The sequence below is a fragment of the Papio anubis genome, chromosome 4 (assembly GCF_008728515.1).
Source record: "Papio anubis isolate 15944 chromosome 4, Panubis1.0, whole genome shotgun sequence".
Classification (NCBI taxonomy): domain Eukaryota; kingdom Metazoa; phylum Chordata; class Mammalia; order Primates; family Cercopithecidae; genus Papio; species Papio anubis.
In genome coordinates, this window is record NC_044979.1 from 81858550 (window position 1) to 81881606 (window position 23057).

The 23057-nt window shown below is 34.3% G+C and overlaps 1 protein-coding gene across 3 annotated transcripts in view; it reads right to left on the reverse strand.

Annotated features, from left to right (window-relative positions):
• The window catches only part of THSD7A (thrombospondin type 1 domain containing 7A), a 513627-nt gene extending 511671 nt beyond the window's left edge, over window positions 1-1956 (reverse strand). For 2 of the 3 annotated variants that reach the window (XM_017956915.3, XM_017956917.3), the window contains exon 1: window positions 842-1956. In XM_017956915.3, coding sequence (XP_017812404.2) covers window positions 842-1019 — 178 coding nt within the window. In that variant the 5' untranslated portion in view covers window positions 1020-1956. The remainder of the gene's footprint in view (window positions 1-841) is intronic. The other variant, XM_017956916.3, reaches the window with a different exon arrangement.
• Window positions 1957-23057: the final 21101 nt, after the last annotated feature.

Below are 23057 nucleotides of genomic sequence, written 5' to 3' on the forward strand. Positions count from 1 at the left end.
CCTACGAACATGTGAAGTTTCAGGTCCGCTAAAGAATTCTCAATGTTTTTTTAATGGACAGAGAAAGTGAGCCCGCAGAAAAGGGGTTAGTAATGCCTCACTTCGCATTGTTTTCCTGCCTGTCACGGCCCCCGCCAGAACCTCCAAGCACTTTGCCAGGGAGTACTGATGGGCAGTTAGTAGCTGCTTTTGTTGGGTTGTTGAAAAACAAAGCAACATAATTCTAAGGAAGGAAGGGAAAGTTTGAATCCAGACATCCTCAAAGTTGTACACTTTAAAAATCCTGCGATTCGCTAGTTAAGAATTGAGTTTTCAGTCTTTCCGGAAGGCTCACTGGAGCCCCATTCGCCTTTAATTGTTGGAACCGCCCTCACTTGGCTTGTTTCTGGGTGTCCCACATAACACAAAGCTAAAGTTAACAAATTCAACTCTATATCCACAAATGTCATGACAGCGAGCATATTGCTTGCCTAAACAATAAAGACCGAGGCTAAACTCTTTGCTTGTTCTTTGCTAGAAATGTGTTTAAGAAACTCCTAGTAGAATGAAAATCAAGAGGTTAAAAATATTGCACTTCATTATGGAAGTGCAGCGTTGCCCTCATTATGGAGCTGCGAGAGAAATATTCCAGCTACTCACTGTTGCCTCTTAGTTGTTATGCTTTTCTTTCCTAATTGCATCGGACATGACCTATTTGCTTCCTAAGAAATCATACTTTTTACCTTAGGATCCCAGCATAACCGAGCCATCCAAAAGCACCGGGGTCCCTACAGAAGCCCATCAGCTCCTTAATGTGCCCCCAGATGTGAAGATGGGGAAAGGGTAACTCCGTCCCACTTACCAGTCTTCCACAGATAGAGGGTGGGCACCTCCGCCTCGCCCTGTGCCGCAGCCCTGCCGGCGGCACCCGGGAGCAGCAGCAGCAGGAGCAGCAGCAGCGGCAGCAGCTGCAGGACGCCCCGGCGCGGCCCCGCAGCGCCCCGGCTCCCGGACGCCCAGCGCCTGGCTTGCAGCCCCATGCCGCCCGCAGCCACTCCAGGGTCCAGAGCCGTAGCGCGCTCGGCAGGGAATTTTTCTCCGCTCTTGGAACGTCTTCCCAAAGAGTACAGCAAGCAAAGCTCTTTCCTGCTATTGTTCGCTTCAGATGAGAAGGAGGGAGAGTGCGTCTAACACCAGGGAACAATAGCGTCCGCGGTGGTGGCCGTGGCCGCCGCCGCCGCCGCCGCCTCTGGCGGGGATGCTGCTGCCGCTGCCATTCCGCGCAGAATGGCAGGTCCTGGCGGCTCCGGAGGCAACTGTCCTCAGGGGGCCCCAGCTGACTGAGCAGGTCTGCTAGGTCTGGGAGGCAGCGCAGCCCCCGCCAGCTGGAAGGGGAGGAGGGGGGCGTGAGCCCAAAGGAGCAGAGGGGGCTGGAGGCAGAGGGAGGCGAGAGCGCGAGGGCGAGAAAGGGAGCGAGCAAAGGGGAGAGGGGCCAGCCAGGCGACACCCAGTTCCGACATACCCGCCTAAAGAACTCCTGTGCACATGGTGCAATGAAATATGTTTGGAAGGATGCACCAATAAAAAGAATCATCACCCGGCAGATTTCAGAATGACAAATAACAGGCATTGATATTCACTGTCATCCAAGGAGTCAAACGCTAGATCTAGTGGCATGTTATTCTTAGTACGTATTTACACAAAGCATCAGTGTTTATTATCTATTTTTAAGCCATGGCTTCTGAATTACTTTGTGTGGGGAGCAGTATTTGAGATCAGATGTAAAAACACGAGAGCAGAAATGTTTACTTGTAAAAATGTACTTAAACACTTCTTTAAATGTTGTTTTCAACTTAATCTACTCTCAATAAAAATATGAGCAATACTGATGCTCTGTGACAAATTAAATTGTCTTTTAATAACCTTTAAAACTGAATTAGTATTTAATGAGTATTTCCAGTGCTACCTAATTACATAAATACAATTGTACAAAAAAAAAAAAAAACCTTAAAATTAAAATTATATTTCAGGTATAGAGTTCTGTCCCTTCATCTACTTCTTTCTCTCAAAAATATGCTACTTCTAAGTATTCAGATATGAGTCAAATTAAAGGTCAAACTGAGTCAGTCATGCTGTCTGGATATCTTGGAATTAGTAAATTCTTCATTTAAAATTTCCCTGACACCAATTTACCTTAACTCTTACTGTAGCAAAATGCCTGTCACCATCTAAATAAAGAACCACATGTGTTTGCATATTTTGTCCTTTGTGTTTCCACTTTCTTCTACCAGTAGTAATAGAAGAACGTGTGTGAAGTCAGATAATGCTTTATCCTTTCTCCTTCTCCCTTTAGCCAATAATAATATCTTTTAGTATTAATTCATTTCATAGTAAAGCTAAAATAGTAGGCATTTAACTATTAAAATTTCAGCACATGGAAAGCCAAAGAAAACTATTATCCCATCAGCAATTTTCAGGCAAATAAAATAAAATTTTAAAAGCAGGAAAACTACTTTTTATGAATTTACTCCAACACAGCTACCCAAGAGTTTAAAATGAGGAAGCTACTGTTTCTGAAAGAGGAAACCTTCCATAAGGCTCTCTTGGGACCCTTGTCATTTTGCAGAGCCTTCCAGACACAGCCCTTCTGCATGCATTAGATTAAAAACAGGTTTGATCAAATAATTCCCAGGTCCTGCCTGTTTAAGTATTCTGACATCAGAGGAAATTAGCTACGTTGAAGGTTGCAAATTTGGTCTTTGTTTACTTTCCACTCTGTTAGGCCTCTAAGAAGGAATTAAAAGCTCAGAGAGCCCTAGCTCTGTGAGTCTGTGATTAGGAGAGATAAGCTAGTGTGGCTTACTATTTCTTCACTGGTGAAAAACAGGCAACAATCAAAAGATTATAGGTTGATAAGGAATAAAAAGGAAGCCTGATCCTAACTAATGTACGGTTCCCTGAAGGATCACTTCTTTTAGCAGTTAAACCACAGAAGAAAAAGGGACCTGCTATTGCTTCCCGGGTTCTGTCGCTTCAGGAAAATTTCCTTGTCCACTCCACAAGGAATCATTTTCCCATCCTTTCTGCTTGTATTTTTCAGCTATTGTTAGTGCCCTAAACCTTGAAATCCTCTAACTCTGGCACAGGAAGGATTTCAAACTGGACATACTCTGCTAACAGCAGCCCATTCTACGCATTCGTGGGAAGCGCCAGTCAATTCACCAAGTGGGAATTCATTATGTAACAGAGGACAGAGAATGTGAGGAATTAAGTTAATGTGCAAGGTAATTACCTAGCCCTTCAAAAAGCCATCCCACACTATACTTAATAGCTTATTGTCAAAAGAAATTTTAAGATTCTGATCTTTATATTTACCCGTGGTGGTATAATAATAACTCAACTTGTCAAGAGTGTAAATATCATAGCTACAAATTCAAGCATTATACAGGGTCAATTTCTAGGTTCAAATTTACTGCCATTTATGATACACAATTATGGTGATATGTTCTGCAGTAGGGTTTCAAAATAGCCAACAATTGGTTTCCTTTTTTCAATTTCAATGTACACAAGGCCTAGGAGTTACACACGCACAAGCACATACACAAACACACACAATTATCAGCAAAGACATCTCTGAGCAAGGTTAGAGAATCCAAGTCATATAAACATTTGTCTCCACACCTGCCACACATTTGTTCATAACAATGTCATTATTGCACTTGAGGACAAAAATGTATGTGTCTCTGAGGAGACAAAAGTGATGTATGTATTCTGATACATGTTCCTTTGTGAAAGGTATAGTGTCTAGGTAGATAAATCCTATCAATAAAACTAATAGATGGCAAGAGATAGCAAAACATAGTAATATTTGTTTCCTAGAATATGACATAAATAATAATACACAAATGTTTAATGACGTGATGTCAAAATTTAGTCATGAGAAGTCTCAAGGATGCAGATTAACTTGACCATCTGTACAGCCTGCCATGAAGTAAATTGTTCATCATTTTTCATGGAGAACTGTTCAAATATTAATGAGCCAGTGCGATAAAAGTTTTCCAAACCAATGAATGACAAATGCAAAGCATTTTTTTAATATTTAGAAATGAAAACATTCTAAACTTATCACCTCGCATGTGATAGGTGTCTTTATTCTGCCTATATTAATTTTGCTATCATTTCTAAACTCCAGAGGTAAGGATGTGAACATACCTATATGCATCTATTTTCTCTTTTATTAGAACACAAGCATATAAATATATATTACAACCCATGAGATTGATGACAATGACTTTTAATCATTAGTACCAGCATTTTAAAACAATTAGGAAATTTTCAGTTTCTTGATGGAAAGGGAAACACTTTTAACATCATCAGTTTTATAATTATAATAAAAAGTGAAGAAATATAGTTATTTATTGATAGTATTACATATGAAATTATCTAAAGATGTCCATTTTGAAATAAAACCTTAAAAATAATTCTCCACATAAATGTATTTTGCATCCTAAAAAATAAAAACTACCCAAAGGAATTCTATTTGTGCAACCTCTAGGTGTCACACTTGACCAAGATTTAGATGAGACAAAATTTATTTTGGGCTTCTTTCTCTCCTCCCCTTCCCTGACACCCACCCACCAGTTTATAGGTTCACCTCATTTTACTGCGCTTTACAGATATTTTTGTCTGTTTGTTTGTTTAACAAATTTAAGGCTTGTGACAACTTGGCATTGAGCAAGTCTATCAACATAATTTTTCCCACATGAAGTGTTCACTTCATGTCTCTATCACATTTTGGTAATTTTCATAATATTTCAAATGTTCTCATTATTATTGTATCTGCTATGGTGATCTGTGATCAGTGATATTTGATGTTAATGTTGTAATTATTTTGGGGCACCACAAACTGTGCCCATATAAAATAACAAACTAGTGAATGTTGTTGTGTATTCTGACTTCTCCACTGACAGGCTGTTTCCCTATCTCTCTGTCTCCTTGGGCCTCCCTGTTCCCTGAGACATATGAATATTGAAATTAGGCTAATTAATAACCCTACAATGGCTTCTAAGTGTTCAAGTGAAAAGAAGAATTACAAGTCTCTCATTTTCAATCAAAAGCCTGAAATTATTAAGCTTATTGAGGAAGGCAGTTCAAAAGCCAAGGTAGGCCAAAAGCTAGGCCTCTTGCACCAGTTAGCCAAGTTTTGAATGCAAAAGAAAGTTCTTGGAGGAAATTAAAAGTACTACTGCAGCAAATACACATATGAAAGGAAGCAAAACAGCCTTATTGCTGATATGGAGAAAGCTTTAGTGATCCAGATAGAAGATCAAATCAGCCACAACGTTTCTTTAAGCCAAAGCCTAATCCAGAGAAAGGTCCCAACTCTATTTAAACCTATAAAGACCAAATGACATGAGGAAGCTGCAGAAAAGTGTGAAGCTGGCAGAGATTGTTTCATAAAGTTTGAGTAAAGAAGCCATGTTCATAACAAAATTGCAAGGTGAAGCAGCTGTAGCAAGCTATTCAGAAGATGTAGCTAAGATCACTGATGAAAGTAGCTACATTAAACAATTTTCAACACAAACAGATGAAAGTACCTACATTAAACAATCAATTTTCAACATAAACAAAAAAGCCTTCTATTAGAAGAATATGCCATTTAAAATTTTAATAGCTAGAGAGGAGAAGTCAATGCTTGACTTCAAAATTTCAAAGGACAGGTTGACTCTCTTGTTAGGGTCTAATGCAGCTGGTGATTTTAAGTTGAAGCCAATGCTCACTTACCAGTCTGAAAATTCTAGGGCCCTCCAGAATGTACTAAATCTATTCTGCCTGTGCTCTACAAAGGGAACAATAAAGCTGAATAACTACACATCTCTTTATAGCATGGTTTACTGAATATTTTAAGCCTATTTTTGAGATCTACTGCTCAGAAAATAAGATCTCTAATGGAGATATACAGGATATTAATGTTTTCATACCTGATAATACAACATCAACTCTGCAGCCCATGGTTCAAGGAGTAATTTTGACTTTCAAGTCATTATTTAAGGAATATTTTGTAAGGCTTAAGCTTCCTTAGATAATAATTCATCTAATGAATCTGGGCAAAGTAACTTGAAAACTTTCTAGAAAGGGTTCACCATTCTAGATACCTTTAAGAGCATTAATGTTTTATAGGAAGAGGTCAAAATATAAATATTAATAGGTTTGAAAGAAGTTGATTTCAACCCTCATGAATGACTTCTAGGGGTTCAAGAATTCTCTGGAGGAAGTCAGTACAGATGTGGTTAAAAAAGCAAAAGCACTAGAATTGAAAGTGGAATCTAAAGATGTGATTCAATTGTTTCAGTCTCCTGATAACACTTAAATTCAATTGTTTCAGTCTCCTGATAACACTTGAACACATGAGGAGCTGCTTCTTAGGAATGAGCAAATAAGGTAGTTTCTTGAAATGGAATTTACTTCAGGTGAAGATACTATGAAGAGTGTTTAAATGACAACAAAGGATTTAGAATGTTACATAAATTTAGTTGATAAAGCAGTGGCAGGATTTGAGATGATTGACTCCAATTTTGAAAGCAGTTCTACTGTGGTTAAAATGCTATCAAACAGCATCACATATTACACAGAAAGCTTTCATGAAAGGAAGAGAGTCCATCAATGTAGCAAACTTCATTGCTGTCTTATTTTAAGAAATTGCCATAACCACCTTAACCTTCAGCAACCACCACCCTGATTAGTTAGCAGCTATTGACATCAAGACAACACCCACTACCAGCAAGAAGACTACAATTTGCTGAAGGCTCAGATGATCACAGGCATTTTTTAGCAATAAAGTATTTTAAAATTATGTATACTTTTAGACATAATGCTATTGCATACTGAATAGACTACAGTATATCTTAACCATAACTTTTATATGCCTAGGGAAACCAAAACATTAACATAACTTGCTTTATTGTGTTTGCTTTATTGCAATAGTCTGAAACTGATTTCTCTATAACTCTGAGGTATGCCTATATTAAAAGATAGAAATTTTCACCTTTTATCTTTACAAGTAACTATATATTTTACTTTTTGTTTTTTCAAATTCTGGCTTTAGTATTTCTTCTCTCTTTTCTTTCCCATTTCTTTCCTTTTTTTTTTCTTAAACACTGTTTTGTTGGTTGTTTGGTTCTTTTGGTGGTCTGTAAGTTTATGTATAAGGGAAGGGCAGATTTTAAATTTCAAATTGTTTAACATAAAATTAATCTCATTGTTTCTCCATTTTATTCATTAAAAAACCTGTTTGAAAAAGAAATCAACTGCAAATGATTGGACCCCTTAATTTTAACATCAGGTGAAAATATACAGTATTTTGTTTCAGAACTTTTCAGAGTGTGGGGAATGGATTGCTCACTGCAGGACTTATAATGAGGAAGAATCCCATCCCAGATGGTACATAAGGTATCAAAAGACCCTGACACTAGGTAGCAGCAATATTGTTAAACATTTTTTACTAGTGGTATTCTTGTCAAACTCTTTCAAAAAATTGAAGATGAAAACATTCTTCCTAACTCATTCTATGAATATAGCATTATCTTAATACCCAAACTAGACAAAGACACAACAACAAAAGAAAACTACAGACCAATATTGTTGATAAACAGAGATTCAAATATTCTTGACAAAATAATAGCAAGCTAATTCCAACCACATATCAAAAATAATATACCACAATCAAGTGGGATTTATCTCAGAGATGAAAGTATGCCTCAATATGGATAAATCAATAAAGTGATATATCACCCCAATAAAATGAAGGTCAACAATATATTATCACCTAAAAAGATATAGAAAACAGCATTTGATAAAATCAACATCCTGTCATGATAAAAACTGTCAACAAATTCGGTATAGAAGGAACATATCTCAACACAATAAACACATATATGCTGTATATATGACAAACCCATAGCTAACATTATACTCAACTATAAACTTCCCTCTTAGGGCTACTTTTGCCAAATCCTATGAGATTTAGTGTGTTCTGTTTCCATTTTCATTTGTCTCAAGTTTCTTTAATTTCCCTTCTAATGTCTTCATTGACTTAATTGTTCAGGAATGTGTTATTTAATTTCCATGTATTTAAACATTTTAATGTTCTTTATATTATTGTTTGCTCTTTATTCCATTGTAGTCAGAAAAGACACTTGATATTATTTAAATCTTCTTAAGTTTGTTAAGTCTCATTTTCTGGCATAACATGTTCTGTCTTGGAGAGTACTCCATGTGAACTTGAGAAGACTATGTATTCTGCAGCTACTGGGTGGAATGTTTTGTTTATGTCTGTTAAGTCCATTCAGGCTAGAGTGTAGTTTAAGTCCAATGTTTTCTTATTGATTTTCTGTCTGGATAATGTGTCCATTGCTGAAAATGGGGTGCTGAAGGCCCCTACTTTAATTGTATTGTAGTCTCTCTCAGTTATATTAATATTTGATTTACATATTTAGGTGCTCCAATGTTAAGTGCATATATATTTACAACTATTATATCCTCTTGCTGAACTGAGGTTTTTAATATTATATAATAACCTTCATTTTCTCTTTGTTTCTTTTTACAGTTTTGACTTTACATCTATTTTATCTAATACAGGTATAGTTACTCCTGCTCTTTTCTTGTTTTTATTTGCAAGAAATATCTTTTCCATCTCTTTACTCAACCTATGTGTATCCTTAAGACTCATTTAATTGGGATTTGTTATATTATGCACTCAAACATTCTATGCCCTTTGATTGGAAAGTTGAATTGATTTACATTCAAGGCAACTTTTGATAGGTAAGAACTTAACTACTGACAAAATTGTTTTCTAGGTGTTTCATAGATCATTGATTCCCTTCTTCCTCTCTTGCTGTCTTCCATTGTGGTTAAATTATTTTCATTAATGATATTCCTTGATTCCTTACTTTTTATTTTTAGTGCATCTACTGTAAATTGTTGGTTTGTGGTAACTATCAGGCTTACAAAACTGTTTTTCAAGCTGAGAACAACTTTGATTGTAAACCAAACCAAACCAAACAAAAAAGTATACTTTTAATCTACCCTCAATTTTGATTTTTTAAAATTGTCACAATTTATATATGTATATATAAATATGTATATACATGTATATAAATATATGTTATATGTATTTTATATATATATATTTTCAGATGGAGTCTCACTCTGTCACCAGGCTGGAGTGCAGTGGCGCTATCTCAGCTCACTGCAAGCTCTGCCTCCCGGGTTCAAGTGATTCTCCTGCCTCAGCCTCCCGAGTAGTTGGGACTATAGGCACATGTCACCGTGCCCAGCTAATTTTTGTATTTTTAGTAGAGACAGGTGTTCATCATGTTGGCCAGAATATTCTAAATCTCTTGACTTCATGATCTGCCCGTTTCAGCCTCCCAAAGTACTGGGATTACAAGCGTGAGCTATACCGCACCCGACATAAAATTTATGTATTTTTAAAATGCTGATGTCCTAAAATTTATGGATGATATTACTACTTTCTAATAGTTTTCTTTTAACTGTCATACTAAAGATATAAATGATTTACATACAATCGTTACAATATCAGAGTATTCTGAATTTGACTGTGTATTTATTTTACCAGAAAATTTTGTACTTTTAGATGTTTTTATGTTACTCCTTAGTGTTCTGTTCTTTTACTTATATAACTCTCTTTGGAATTTCTTATAGGACAAGTTTGGTTGTGATGAACTCCCTCAGCTTTGGTTTGTCTGTTAAATTATTTATCTATACTTCACATCTGAAGGATAAATTTTCTAATCACAGTATTCTTGATTAGCAGTTTTTTCCCTTAGTACTTTCAATATATTATCCCACTTCCTTCTGGCATGTAAGCTGTCTGCTTATAAATCTCTTGCTAGTTATATTGGAACTCTGACATAAGTTTTTGTTTTCTTTTTTTTTTTTTTTTTTTGCAGCTTTCAGGATGCTTTATCTTTGATTTTTGACAATTTGATTATAATATGTTTTGGGAGTCATCCTGTTTACATTTAATCTGATAGGAGACCTTTGACCTTCCTGTACCACATTCTTGTACCTGGATATTTGTAAGTTTCTCTAGCTTTAAAGATTTTCTGCTATTATTTCTTTAAATATGCTTTCTACCCCTGGATTTTTACCTTCTCTCTCTTGAACAACACAGATTAGTAAGATTATTATTTGATATTGTCTAAAAAATCCCATAGGCATTCTTCATTTCTTTTTCCTTTTTTCACCTCTGACTGTACATTTTCAAATAGACTGTCTTTCAGTGTATAGGTTCTTTCTTCTGTTTCAATAGTTTTGATGTTGATACTTTCTATGGTGTTTTTAATTTTATTCATTGTAATTTTTAGCCAGAATTTCTATTTTTAAAAATTATTATTTCAATCCTTCTGCTAAGTTTATCATTCTGGTCATTTATTTAATCCTTCATTTCATTGAATTGTTTCTCTGTATTTTCTTGAATTTCACTGAGGTTACTTAAAACAGCTATTTTGAATTTCTGTCAGGCAGTTCATGTATCTCCATTTGCTTAGGGTCAGTCACCAATGCTTTATTTTGTCCCTTTGGTGATGTCATGTTTCTCTGATTGTTCTTGGTCTTTGTGGTCAGTTGTTGGTGTCTGATCATTTGAAGAAGTAGATACATATTCCAGCTTTTTCAGACTGGTTTTGTCCAGAAAAGCCCTTCAACAGGTCATTCAGAAAGTCTAGTCAGATTGTGTGATGTGTCCCATGAAAAGGCTTCTTGCTGGAGTCAGGACTAGCTGGACTGATGCCTAGGCCAGCAGGCAGGCAGATCTGGAGCCTGAATCCATGTGGGTCTAAGCTTTTATCCCCTGAATTGGCCTGAAGCCCATGCCCACTGGAACTGGCAAGGTACTGGGGCAGGCCCAGAGCCCGGAGCCACTGGGGAATTCTGACACTGTGAGACATTTAAAACCAGGGGTAGCCAAAGTTGGTTCAGCAGTGATGCAAACTGGAGATAAAGTTATCTGTGTGGGCCTGAAGTGTAGGACTGTGGGGTCTTATCGGTGCTGGGGTGGATGTGGAAACTCAGTTTGCAGGTATTGACCTGGAGTCTGGAACCATGGGAGCCTGCCAAATGCTTGGGTTTACTCTGGGGGCTCAGGTATTGTGGTCCAAGGCAAAGTCCTGAGCTCATTTTCCTCTCTTTCTCCAAAGTGGACAATGTTTCTCTCTACGCTATGCTGCCCAGGGTTGTGAAGGGGTACTGCAGGTAATGTAAAACTATCCTTCTGATCCTCTGCAATATGTCTTTTCTTATTTCCATGCTTCATCCAGGTGTTGTAACCCTTCACTGTGTTTTTTTTTTTTTTTTTTTCCACTTGTGAAGGTATTTTCATTTATGGATAGTGTTTCAAATCGATGTTTTTGTGGAAACATAATTGTTGGAGGATCCCACCTTCCCCATAGTTCGTTCATTTAATATAATTATTTATATGGTTAGACTTACATCTATCATTTTGGTCTTTACTCTTTATTTGTCTTATATCATTTTTAAATAACAGCTTGACTTAGACATAATTTTGTTTAGGGTATACAATTTACTGTCTTATTCGCAGAGTTGCATATCATCACCATCATATAATTTTCGTACTTTTCCATTAAAACAAAAACAAATTCCAAACTTATTATCAGTTACTCCCATTCTCCCTTTACCCCAGACTGCAACAACCCTTAATCCAATTTCTGTCTCTGTGATTTACCTGGACATTTTATATAGATTGAATTATATCATATGTGGCCTTTGTGAATGGTTTCTTTCATGTAGCATACGTTTTTAAGGTTCATTAATAGTATAACAAAAATCAGTACTTCATTGCTTTTTAAGTCTGAATAATATTTTATTGTGTGGGTAAACCAAATTTTCTTTAACCATTAGTCAGTTGATGTACATTTGGATTGTTTCTACTGTTTGGTTATTATGAATAGTGCTGCTATGAATATCTATTTACATATCATAACTGTTTTGTTCCTCTTTTCTTCTGTTATACCTTCTTTTGTACTTTTTAGCATACCATTTTTGCCCTTTGGAATTAAAAAAATAAATTATATTTAAATAGCTATGAACTTCTTAATGGTAACTTTATGGACTACAGTTATCTACCTCATCCTTTCACAGCTATTTCAGAATATTATTAACTTATTCCTACAAGACAGAGAATTATTTCCCACTATTACTCCTTTTCCTCCTCTCTGTTCTGTGATCTGTATGTTATAACCTTAACAAAAAAAGTGTTATAAATATTGCTGCATAAAATCTTACATCTTTTAGAGATGTTAAGAGAAAATATAAATTTATAAAATCTTTTATGTGTACTATACATACCATTTCTGATGCTCTATATTTATTCCTGTGGATTAGAGTTACCGTCTGGTTTCACTTTCTTTCAGACCTATAGGTTTCCATTAGTATTTCATGTAAGTAGGTCTGTTAGGAATGAATTTTCTCAGACTTCACTTATCTGGCAATTTCTTTACTTCACTGTCATTTTTGAAGCATGGTCTTGTTAGATAAATATTTCTTGGTTGACAACTTTTTTGGTATTTCAGTATTTTGAGTATGAGCTTCCACTGTCTTCTGACATCTATGTTCCTGATCATAAGTTAGCTATTTATATTAATGTGGTTGCCTTGCACTTGATGAGTCATTTTTCCCTTGATGCCTTATACTATTTTCTTATTCTAGTTGACGGGAATCTATTCTACTCTGGGGTTTTTTTGTTTCTTTGTTTGTTTTTTGTTGTTGTTTAGGTGATTACATTCTTATTTCTCATCAAATTTGTGAAACTTTTGAACACTATTTGTTAAAATGTTTTTTTCCTGCCCCCTTATCTCTCTTCTATTTTTTGTGACTTCCATGACCTGCTTGTTGAAATGCTTGATGTTGACTCACACGTCATTGAGGCAGAGCTCATTTTATGTTTTTTTCCCCTCTAAATTCATCAGATTAAATCTTTTCTATTGATAGATGTTCAAATTTACTTAGTCATCTGCTCTACTCTCCAAGGAGTCAAGGCTACTTTCACCTTTTGGCTTCATATCTCAGTATGTGGCCTACATGGTTGCCACTGAAAGGAAGAATAGAGCGAGAGAGCTATATCAGATGTTTATATTATCTCTCTATATACACCTTTGGCAAAGTGATATTATATGGCCCCAATCTAATTACAAAGGAAACTGGTAAACTTATCTCCTTATATATCAATTATGAAGAAAATAGAAGGATAAAAAATTAGCATTAACTCTGCCATAAATTTCTACATTCAGGTAATTGTGTCATCTAACAGGCTTATGGGGTTTTGGGGTTTTGTCTGTTTTTGTGTTTTTGTCTGCTTACCTGAATATCATATATCATAACCCTCCTCATGTTTTCTTTTTCCTTTTTTTTTTTTTTTTTTTTTTTGGAGACAGAGTCTCGCTCTGTCACCCAGGCTGGAGTGCAGTGGTGCCATCTAGGCTCACTGCAACCTCCACCTCCTGGGTTCAAGCAATTCTCCTGCCTCAATCTCCCAAGTAGCTGGGACTACAGGCGCCTGCCACCACGCTCAGCTAAGTTTTATATTTTTCCTAGAGACGGGGTTTCACCATATTGGCTAGGCTGCTCTCAAACTCCTGACCTTGTGTTCTGCCCGCCACAGCCTCCCAAAGTGCTGGGATTACAGGTGTGAACCACCGTGCCAGGCCTAACCCTCTTCATGTTTTCAAGTCAAATTATTAGGCCTTTAGGTAGACAAAAGTGGATTTGAAATCACTGAATGTAAAAATTGGAGTTAATTATCCAGAGAGCCAGTAGGAATTCAGTCAGTAATGATGGACCTTTATTAGGACTCAACTCTGATCAAATATGAAAGTAAATTCATAATGGAGGGAGGCTAGAGCAATCAGATCATAGAAAGGGAAAAATGTGTATCTTTAATGAAAGAGGTGAAGAGAAGTTTCATGTTGCATTACCCTTTTAAAACTCTATATTCAGACTCATGTTTTAATAAAAGGTTATCACACTTAACTTCATAATCCCAAAGCTATTATTCACAAAATGAATAGCTCTCCTTGAATTGTGCAGCCTGATAGTCTTGCTTTACACTTCCCCTTCAGAGTATAAAATGCCTCTGATATTTAGGCCTTCTGGATGAATATTTTTGCTATACTCTTTGATGCATTTATGGTCTCAGCTGCCTCCATTTTGCTGAGTCATTTAAAACAATTTTCTCTTGATTGAATTTTTAATTGTTTAAATAAACCTTTTTGGATACCACTTATTGTATTAGCACCTCTCTTGTTCTATTTGGCTTTATGCATTTATACATTTTAAATTCTGGTGTTGATGTTTAGCTGGGGCTTCAGACTAAAGCAGAAATAATTCCTTTGTTCAACTTATTTAATTGAGAGTTCATGTTTTATTTTCTATTTTCTTGTATATTTTTAAAATCAAATATAAAAGCAAAATGTTTAACATTTAATTGATTGGTGTTCATTACTTTCACACATACATTATCAGTTAAAACTATAATAATCAGATGAAATAAGTGGGGAAGACACTATTATGTGACAAATGAAAATAATTAAGATACACAAGTTTGACAACTTTTCCATGTAGTTAATGATGAGTTTGGAAGTAGTAGGACACCATGATTTCTCTGTACATAGAGTTGTATTAACTGGGGACAGCTTCTGAAAATCAGTGATTCCGTAAAGAACGTCTTTATTGAAAAAAATAATAAACATAATATTTGCCTAATTTAAATTTGCTTAGAGGAGTACAAAGTTCACAACAGGTAAAAGACAAATACTTGTGAAAAGAGGAAAATAATTTAAATCAACAATTCACATGCCTAAAATTTTAAAAGAATTGATTTTTGATTTACTAATCAGAAAAGAAGAGAAACAACTGTGCCCCATTATTCCAGACATGATAAATATGATGAATTCAAGGACAACACTTTCCTAGGAGAGTAATGCATCTTGGCATATATAATCACCCCTAAATGAACTAAAAAAGTAAAGCTTTCCCTTGGCATGTAATTTAATTTAATATATAAAAGTTATATTTATTCTAGAAAAATTGACAAATAATTTTGGCAGGCTTGTTAGTAGTATTTTAAATTGATTCTTCTTTGCCTTCTAGGAGACTGGCCTTCCTTATATTTCTGCATATGGGGTGGTGAAAAGAGACCAGCTGTGCAATACGTCTTATCATTTACAAGTGTAAGATGTATTCATTCTTGTGGACTAAGATATGCTTACAGCTCACACTCTATGCTTTATAATTCAATTAACAATCTGTATTTATGCTGACTTCACCATTTGGCAATGAAAACCAACCTCATTATAAGACAAAGATATGAAAATTTGAGGAGAAAAGCAAATGTTAGTAAATTAACTCCATCCATTGTGCTAATCCTATGTTGACAGCACCCATTGCTAGCAATTTTCTCAAGCTGCTAATACATGGCTTTTCATGAAAATAACATGAAAAGGTTTCTAATTAATTGCTACTGGTAGATCTGCTACTTTCAAAAGTTTTTCCCCCTTGAGATATAGATGCAAACTTATCTTGGCATATGACAATATACTGTTTTGCAATTTACAAAGAAAATAGTTTTCCTTTCATTTGCTAATACGGCACAGAACAAAGAATATAGTTTTCCTTTCATTTGCTAATACGGCACAGAACACATTGCAATAGATTTCAGAAGTTGATAAAAAGGGGTAAAAGGTATTTAAAACAACTTTTTTCTTTCTAAGTTGAATATTGGGTTAAAAGATGCCAAGCTGGCTGAACAATAGCTCACCATCTAAGTTTACTTGACTCAGCTAAGAAGAGATGAACATAAGCAGCTAAGCAGGGATGTGAAAAAAACAGTTCTTCAAAACTTTGTTAGCAGAGAGTACTGTTTAATCCGTAACATATTTCACTTCTAAATCGTTGTGAGTGCTCAATGTAAATGAGTTGAGACTGCTGTCAAAATTCCTTATAAACACGTGTGTTTCTAAGGGAAATGTGAGAGAAACCACATCTTGCAACTGTCTGAATATTCTAAAATTGTTAAATTTTTAGTCGAAATTAAAAATAGGAATCTAACACTCACTTAAGAGTAACACCATCAAAATCGTGCATTTAAAAAATCTAGATCTGAGTTCTTCCCAGTGTTTACTGAGTTCTGACCCAGTGGTTATGGAAAAGTTTATAATATTCATTTATTTTATCATTGTTATAATATGATCCTTATTACATCTCCCCATCAAGCCTTCAGTGAAAATTTGCTGATTTATTCAACCAATGGAAAACACTTTTACAGTATCTATTATGTGCCAAACACCCTGTCAAATTCTGGAGACAGAGAGACTTTTACATAACATGTATCATTCACTGAGCCTTCATGAATGCATGACACTGAGCTTGAAACGTCACATGCTAGCCAAACATATTCTTCCACTCTAGGACAATGCAATATATGTGACTGACATTTTGTAGACAAAGATAAAATGTAATATGAAGAAAGAAGACAGAATCAAGAGAAAAGCCCATTAATGTATTAATACCCAGGATATCACATGGGCATGTAAATAACTAACAGTGAGCATTATCCTGGATGGATACTTTGCAGAGTAAACAGCTCCAGATAGGCAGCCCCCACAGTGTGTAATGAGCAGAAACTTCATGCTCTCTGTGTTGTCACTGCTGATGTTTGAATCCTGCTGTTTTCACATTCTGGGCTGCTGAGATGACTGTATATTTTTGGTAGCTGAAAGGGAAGCTTGCTATGGTTTCTTCAATAACAAGCAAAAGACAAAACCTATAATCCATCTCACGGTCACCCCATGTGACTTGAAAGATGGTGTTGGTGTAGATAATAGGAAGCATCACTGACAATGGCTAGTATGGAAGAAAACAAAAACCAAAAGCAAACAATAAAAAAAAAATTAACTCAATGGGTTTCAGTTACAAGAAATTTATCTTCAGTAAAATGGAACAAGAACCTGATCCAATCATATTTCACCAGCTTATTCAATCATGGGGGCTACTCATGGATTATTTCTCCTTAGGAAAAACAAAACACGTTTCACAGAAAAAAAAATAATAATAAGTAGAGATTTTTAAATGGGTGACAAGTTGTGGCAGACATTAGTGAAGAATTTTTGTAATGAGTAAGCACTGATGTATTTCATTCTTTTAGATTATGCAAGTACAGAAGAGTACCAATGATGGTCCATTTTAAACATTTACTTAATATATTCTCACGAAATTCCTATAAGTGTATATGTTTATCCCTGACATAATATAGTCTATTTCCTTAGTTTACCATGAAATTTTTTAAAACCTGCTTTATATTAATCTTCACATTGGACTGTCAGCACCATATTCTTCAGTCATTAAAATGAAGTATCTTAACCACATAAAAAATAAACCTTATGCTTACCTCTAAGCAGTAAGTACTTAAATAGTAAACATTTGCTTTACAGCATGTTTTCGGTGTGTAAATTATGATTTTTTTTGGCAACATTTCTTTAAATGTCTTTCACTTTTATTGCATTGCAAAAGTGAGATCATATTCTTTGTATGCACTTCACGATCTCATTTGATTGGGTGTTAATTCCTGCAACATACAGCAAAGGCTGATGTGCCTTTTGCAATTTGAAACAGTGGTTGCATGCTGAGAATAATTAGCTTCACTAAGGCAGAACAAATGATTTCTTTGCAAAACACCAAGTCTGTGTTTCAACAAAGATAATCACAGAATACCCAAGTTATCTTAGGTCTTCTGGTATAGCGGTTACTTTGTGTTTGATTAACATTTTTGTAATCTTAATTCCCTAATAACTATAGTGACCCAGAGATTATCACAAAGAATATTATTTTTGAAATATAGGGATAGAAGACTTACTTATTTTAATTGATTAATTTAATTTGTCAGTTTCCATTAAAATATTTATTTATGTGGCTAATTTACCAAATATTTTTTCTAATCATAATTTGGGCAAAATAATGTAATTGTTGGCTTTGGCTGCCAGAATGATAGTGGTCTATCCTTCCTGCCCAATACATCCTGAACTTTTGAAGATCATTTGTTAGTCTAATAGAAGAACATTTATTAGAAAACTAATTAGCAGATTTTTCTACACTTCTTTTAGTGAGATAATATGAATATGGTCATTAAATCCCACAAATCAAATTGTATTGAAGTCATTTGGTAATAGCAACAACAGAGAAACCATTATTATTTCTTCCAATTAGGAGGCTGATCTTTAAAACCAGCAAAATCTACATTAAGAAGTTCATTCAATTGTCTATATTTTAGTTAAGATTCTGATTGAGTTAATGATTATTTTAATACCGTGGGTGAAAGCCATAATCAGAGTTCACTGTGCAACAAAAAGGTCACGAGTGCATACTGCACTGAAATTAGACTCTTAACTTTCTTATCTCTACAAGGCTGCAGGAAACTTAAGTTGTCATCTTCGCTGAATTACACAGACCCATTTAGAGTCTTACCATTCCGGATACCGATGGTTTGACAAATCTACTTCCCTGCAGGATTCCCTCAACTGCTTTGACCCTGATGCTATAGATAAATTATTCCTCTAAAATGTCTCTGGACACGGTGAAACCCCATCTCTACTAAAAATACAAAAAAATTAGCCGGGCATGGTGGCGGGTGCCTGTAGTCCCAGCTACTCAGGAGGCTGAGGCAGGAGAATGGCGTGAACCCTGGAGGTGGAGCTTGCAGTTAGATGAGATTGCGCCACAGTCCGCCAGACTGGGTGACAGAGCGAGACTCTGTCTTTAAAAAAAAAAAAAAAGTCTCTGGAATAATTAGATAAACACAAAGTTTAAAAGGTTTAAACTTGTAGTCTGTATTTAAATCTACGACATTACTGGAAAACAGATGATGGAACCATAATCAAATTGTTTCATTCTATAATGCTAATTTTAACCCTGTATGTTAACAGGTTTCTGTTATCCTATTATTTGCTTGTGATATGAGGAATGCTTTAAAAACCTAAGAAATTATCCTCACGTGGAGACTATTTAAGTCATCAAGATGTTTAGTACTTTTTGGAATGTGAGTTTTATCTTCAGAATTGTTAACTCTGAGCACAATTCTGAAATGTAAACTCACCTTGTAGAACAGGTGCTCTACTAAGCTGCACTTGGTTAATGTAGATACCAGTCCAGTTAGCAAATGCAATGAAAGTAATGAAAATTACCTGAAGATTATTGAAAAAACAATAAAAGAGAACTTAAAAAAACAGTTGAATTCAAAGAGTACGAAATTCAAAGAGTCAAATAGTTTGCCAAAGAACATTGCTTAATTTTACTCAACTTTTTATGAAAAGTATTTATTTAATTATGTGTGTTCTTTACAGCCCCGAGTATCCAGGGAGGTGTCTAAATTATTTTGCTCAGTAAATAACTTAGATTAGGTTCAAGATGTTATACCTTGTACTATTTAAAATATTAATTGATATTTCATAGTGAGGTAGAGACATGGAACTCATTTTCTCCTATTAGTACCTTTCAAATAAAGCCTCTTTCCTTTTTGTTTGTCAAGTATTCAACTTTAACATTGTGGATTTTTTTCCTTTTTAATGAAATCCCATTACTGCCTGTGTTGGTTATATTAGGTTCAAAGGTGTATTTATTTCCTTTAGCAAATTTGAATTCAAAGGAGGTTTAAAAAAAAGGAAGTGTTCATTGAAATGTCCTATTGCAATGAGTGTTCATTTTTGTTGCAAATCAAATTTAGTTACCTTAGCAACCCTTTTATTTGAAAAGTTCAAAGTGGATCAAACACTTTTAAGAGAATATAATTAGGAAACGACAGCAATTACTAAGAATATCATGGTGTTGAAATAGTTTAATCACTAGCTTAGAATTGGTGGTACCAGTGACAAATTATTGAGGTTTAATATAAAAGGATGATGGCTTTTGTGCAGAAGCAGTTAAGTGACAATAAACGAGGGATTGCCTTTTTTTTATATGTGGTGACAGAAGATTAATCTCATTGTGCACCAGTGAAGGGATAAAGCATAGCAAGATATAAGTATTATTTTATCCTCTATAAAATAATAAATATCATCAAACTCATTTTTTTATATATTAGCAAAGTAGCCTATCTCTCTACCGTTTGAAATTAAATAAATCAACATACAATTTTATGAAGCATACTGTCCCAAAACATTATGCTTGACTCATGGAAATGAATTTGTTTTACATAAAGCAATACAGACAAATCATACTGACAGAGAACATCCTGATGTGATGCTGGATGAGGAGGGAGAGAGGATATCAAAGAACTATGCTGATGTTTGCCAAAGTCATCTTGCTTTTAATTTTCCCAAGCCTGCCATCAACAGAGTCTCTGAAAAAATGGTGCCAGCCTGCCATGTCCCCAAATGCCATCATTTTTAATAAGAATGTTTTATTCAGTTTTATAAGAACTGTGCTATTGAATTTTTTAAAATGTTTTACTCTGTTCGAAGTCTTTAGATAATGCATATTATTTGTCCTCTTTGGTAAGTTTATTTAAAATTTAATAATTCACATACAGAGTTATTAAAATGTGATTTGAAGTTTCAGGGTTTTATCTTGTCTCATTGAAGCCAGCACAATACTAAGATACAATAATAACTGAAATATAAACATGAAATAAAATGACAAGTTGATTTCACTAATAAATATTAATGAACAATTTTGACATAAAATATTGGCTAATTGAGATATATGACAGAGAAATAGAATGAACAATAACATTATTTAGAATAATGCCCAGAATGCAAGGATGGTTAGATATTAGGATTTATACTATATATTTTCCCATATTCACAGAGAAAAGAAGATGCTTTGTAACTATCATAAGATGCTAAAAATAAATTTGATAACATTTCTTATGAAAAAATTAAAATAAGAATAGATCAATATTTGTATAAATGATAAGAGTCATGATTCCTATCATGATCATATCAAAGTAGTTATATTTTTCTTATATAAAATATTCATATGTATTCTCACTGAATTATTGAACAAGACAGAAATGCCACTGCCATGAAATTTAACATTATTCTATTAGTACAAGTACATGTATTTAGACAAGAGAAAGAAATAAGATGGACAAATATTAGAAAAGGGAGTAAAAATAACCACTAATTGAAAATTACAACATCATATATCTATGAAACTCAAGGATATCAATAGAAAAATATTTTAAATAAATTTAAAAATTCAAAAAATGTAATGTTTAAAACAGAAATCAACCACCTTTCTGAAAATTAAGAATCATAGGTTAGAAAATGTGATTAAATGGATTCCCATTTATAATTGATAAATGAGACAGGCTAAACATACTTAGGAATTAATAAGTATATAAGACCTATATAAAATTTTTGAATTCTCCAAAGGGAGATAGCTAAATAAAGGAAAATATTTACCTATTTAAATGTAAATAGCTCATTTTCTCTATATTATTTTGTATGTTCATTAATCCACTTTATGTACACAAAATTTTTTACATTAATCCATGTTTTTAAGTGGTAGTAAAATATGCAGAAGCATATTTCTAAGCCAAACAAATGGGTTCTAACATTTCCATGGAAATACAGACTTGTGAAAATAGTCAATGTGATAAAGAAGGAAAGGAAATATACTTGGTAAATACTATTTCAATTACAACATGATAATGGCACAACTGGACTTATGCAAAGCTCTGGAGCTGTAGGGAAGTTATTGAATAGAAGTCTTGAAACAAATCAAAGTTTATGGAATAGTTGAGAATATGAAAATAGGGACATTTCAAGTTAGTAAAGAGAAAATAAAGAAAACAGGGAATGTTTGCACAAACTGTGATCCATTGCAAAACAAGACCAATGAATTTCTCCTCATAATTTAATATAAATTACAGATGCATCAGAGACAATTGTGAATAAAAATGAAATGGTACAAATATCAAAATAAAATGTGGGAGAATATGTTTACAAATTTGGGGTGAAGAAGCCTGTCTAAGAAAGTCATATATTCAGAAGCCATGAAGAAAGCAGATGGTTTCTTCATAATTAATTGTCCCATATAGTAAATAAAATAACTCACCAAAAATAATATCATATGACAAAGACTTGGAAAATGTTTTTGCTGTACTTTCATTAGTTGTTAACATGTAACACCTATAATATATTAAGAGAAAATTTTTAAAAATATTATTAGAAAGTAAAAGTTATGGATAGGCAATTCACTGAAAATGATATATGATTGGCCAAGAGACATGGAAAAATGTTTAATCTTAATCATAACTTTTAAAAAATAACATTTAAAATAGTAATGAGCAGCCAATTTTTAATGTATTATATTAGCCCAAATTAATAAGTTGAATAACATCTAATAGAGTACCTACATGTTTGTCTGTCCAGCAATCCTCCTGGTAAAGAAGCACCATTCTCAGATTCTACAGTAACCTATCCTATTCCAGAATAAAATAGTTAGCCCCCCATTATCCCCCAGTTTCAGTAATAGCCACATGCTACTATATGCAATACTATCGAGAAGTCTGCATCTCACACTCTGTACATGAAATCCTAGCAAGGTAGAAACTTTTTTTCAGGTTGACAATAGTCATCAAGACTAAAAGGGCAATATAACCTTAATTCTGTCAAATCCTTCAGAGGTTTCTCCTGAATATTTAACATGCAAGATATAAAAGACATGTCTTTTTTTAATTTTTTGTCCTGAAATGACATTTGAATTTTGTCCTCAAATAGGCAAATACCATTTGTATGATGGGGAAATAAAACTATTTAAAAATGAAAAAAACTGTAAAATTAAATAATTAATAGTATAATTAAAAATTCACATTGGAACAGTAAGTAGAATTAACGATGCACAAACAAAATGTGTGGTCCAGAGGACAAATGAAAGAATCATACAGAAAATGCAATGAGAAAGGTCCTAACTGAAACTCAATGACCAAAGTGATGATAAAGATGGGTGCTAGATGGTATGGAGCCAGAATAGGTATAATCAGCATT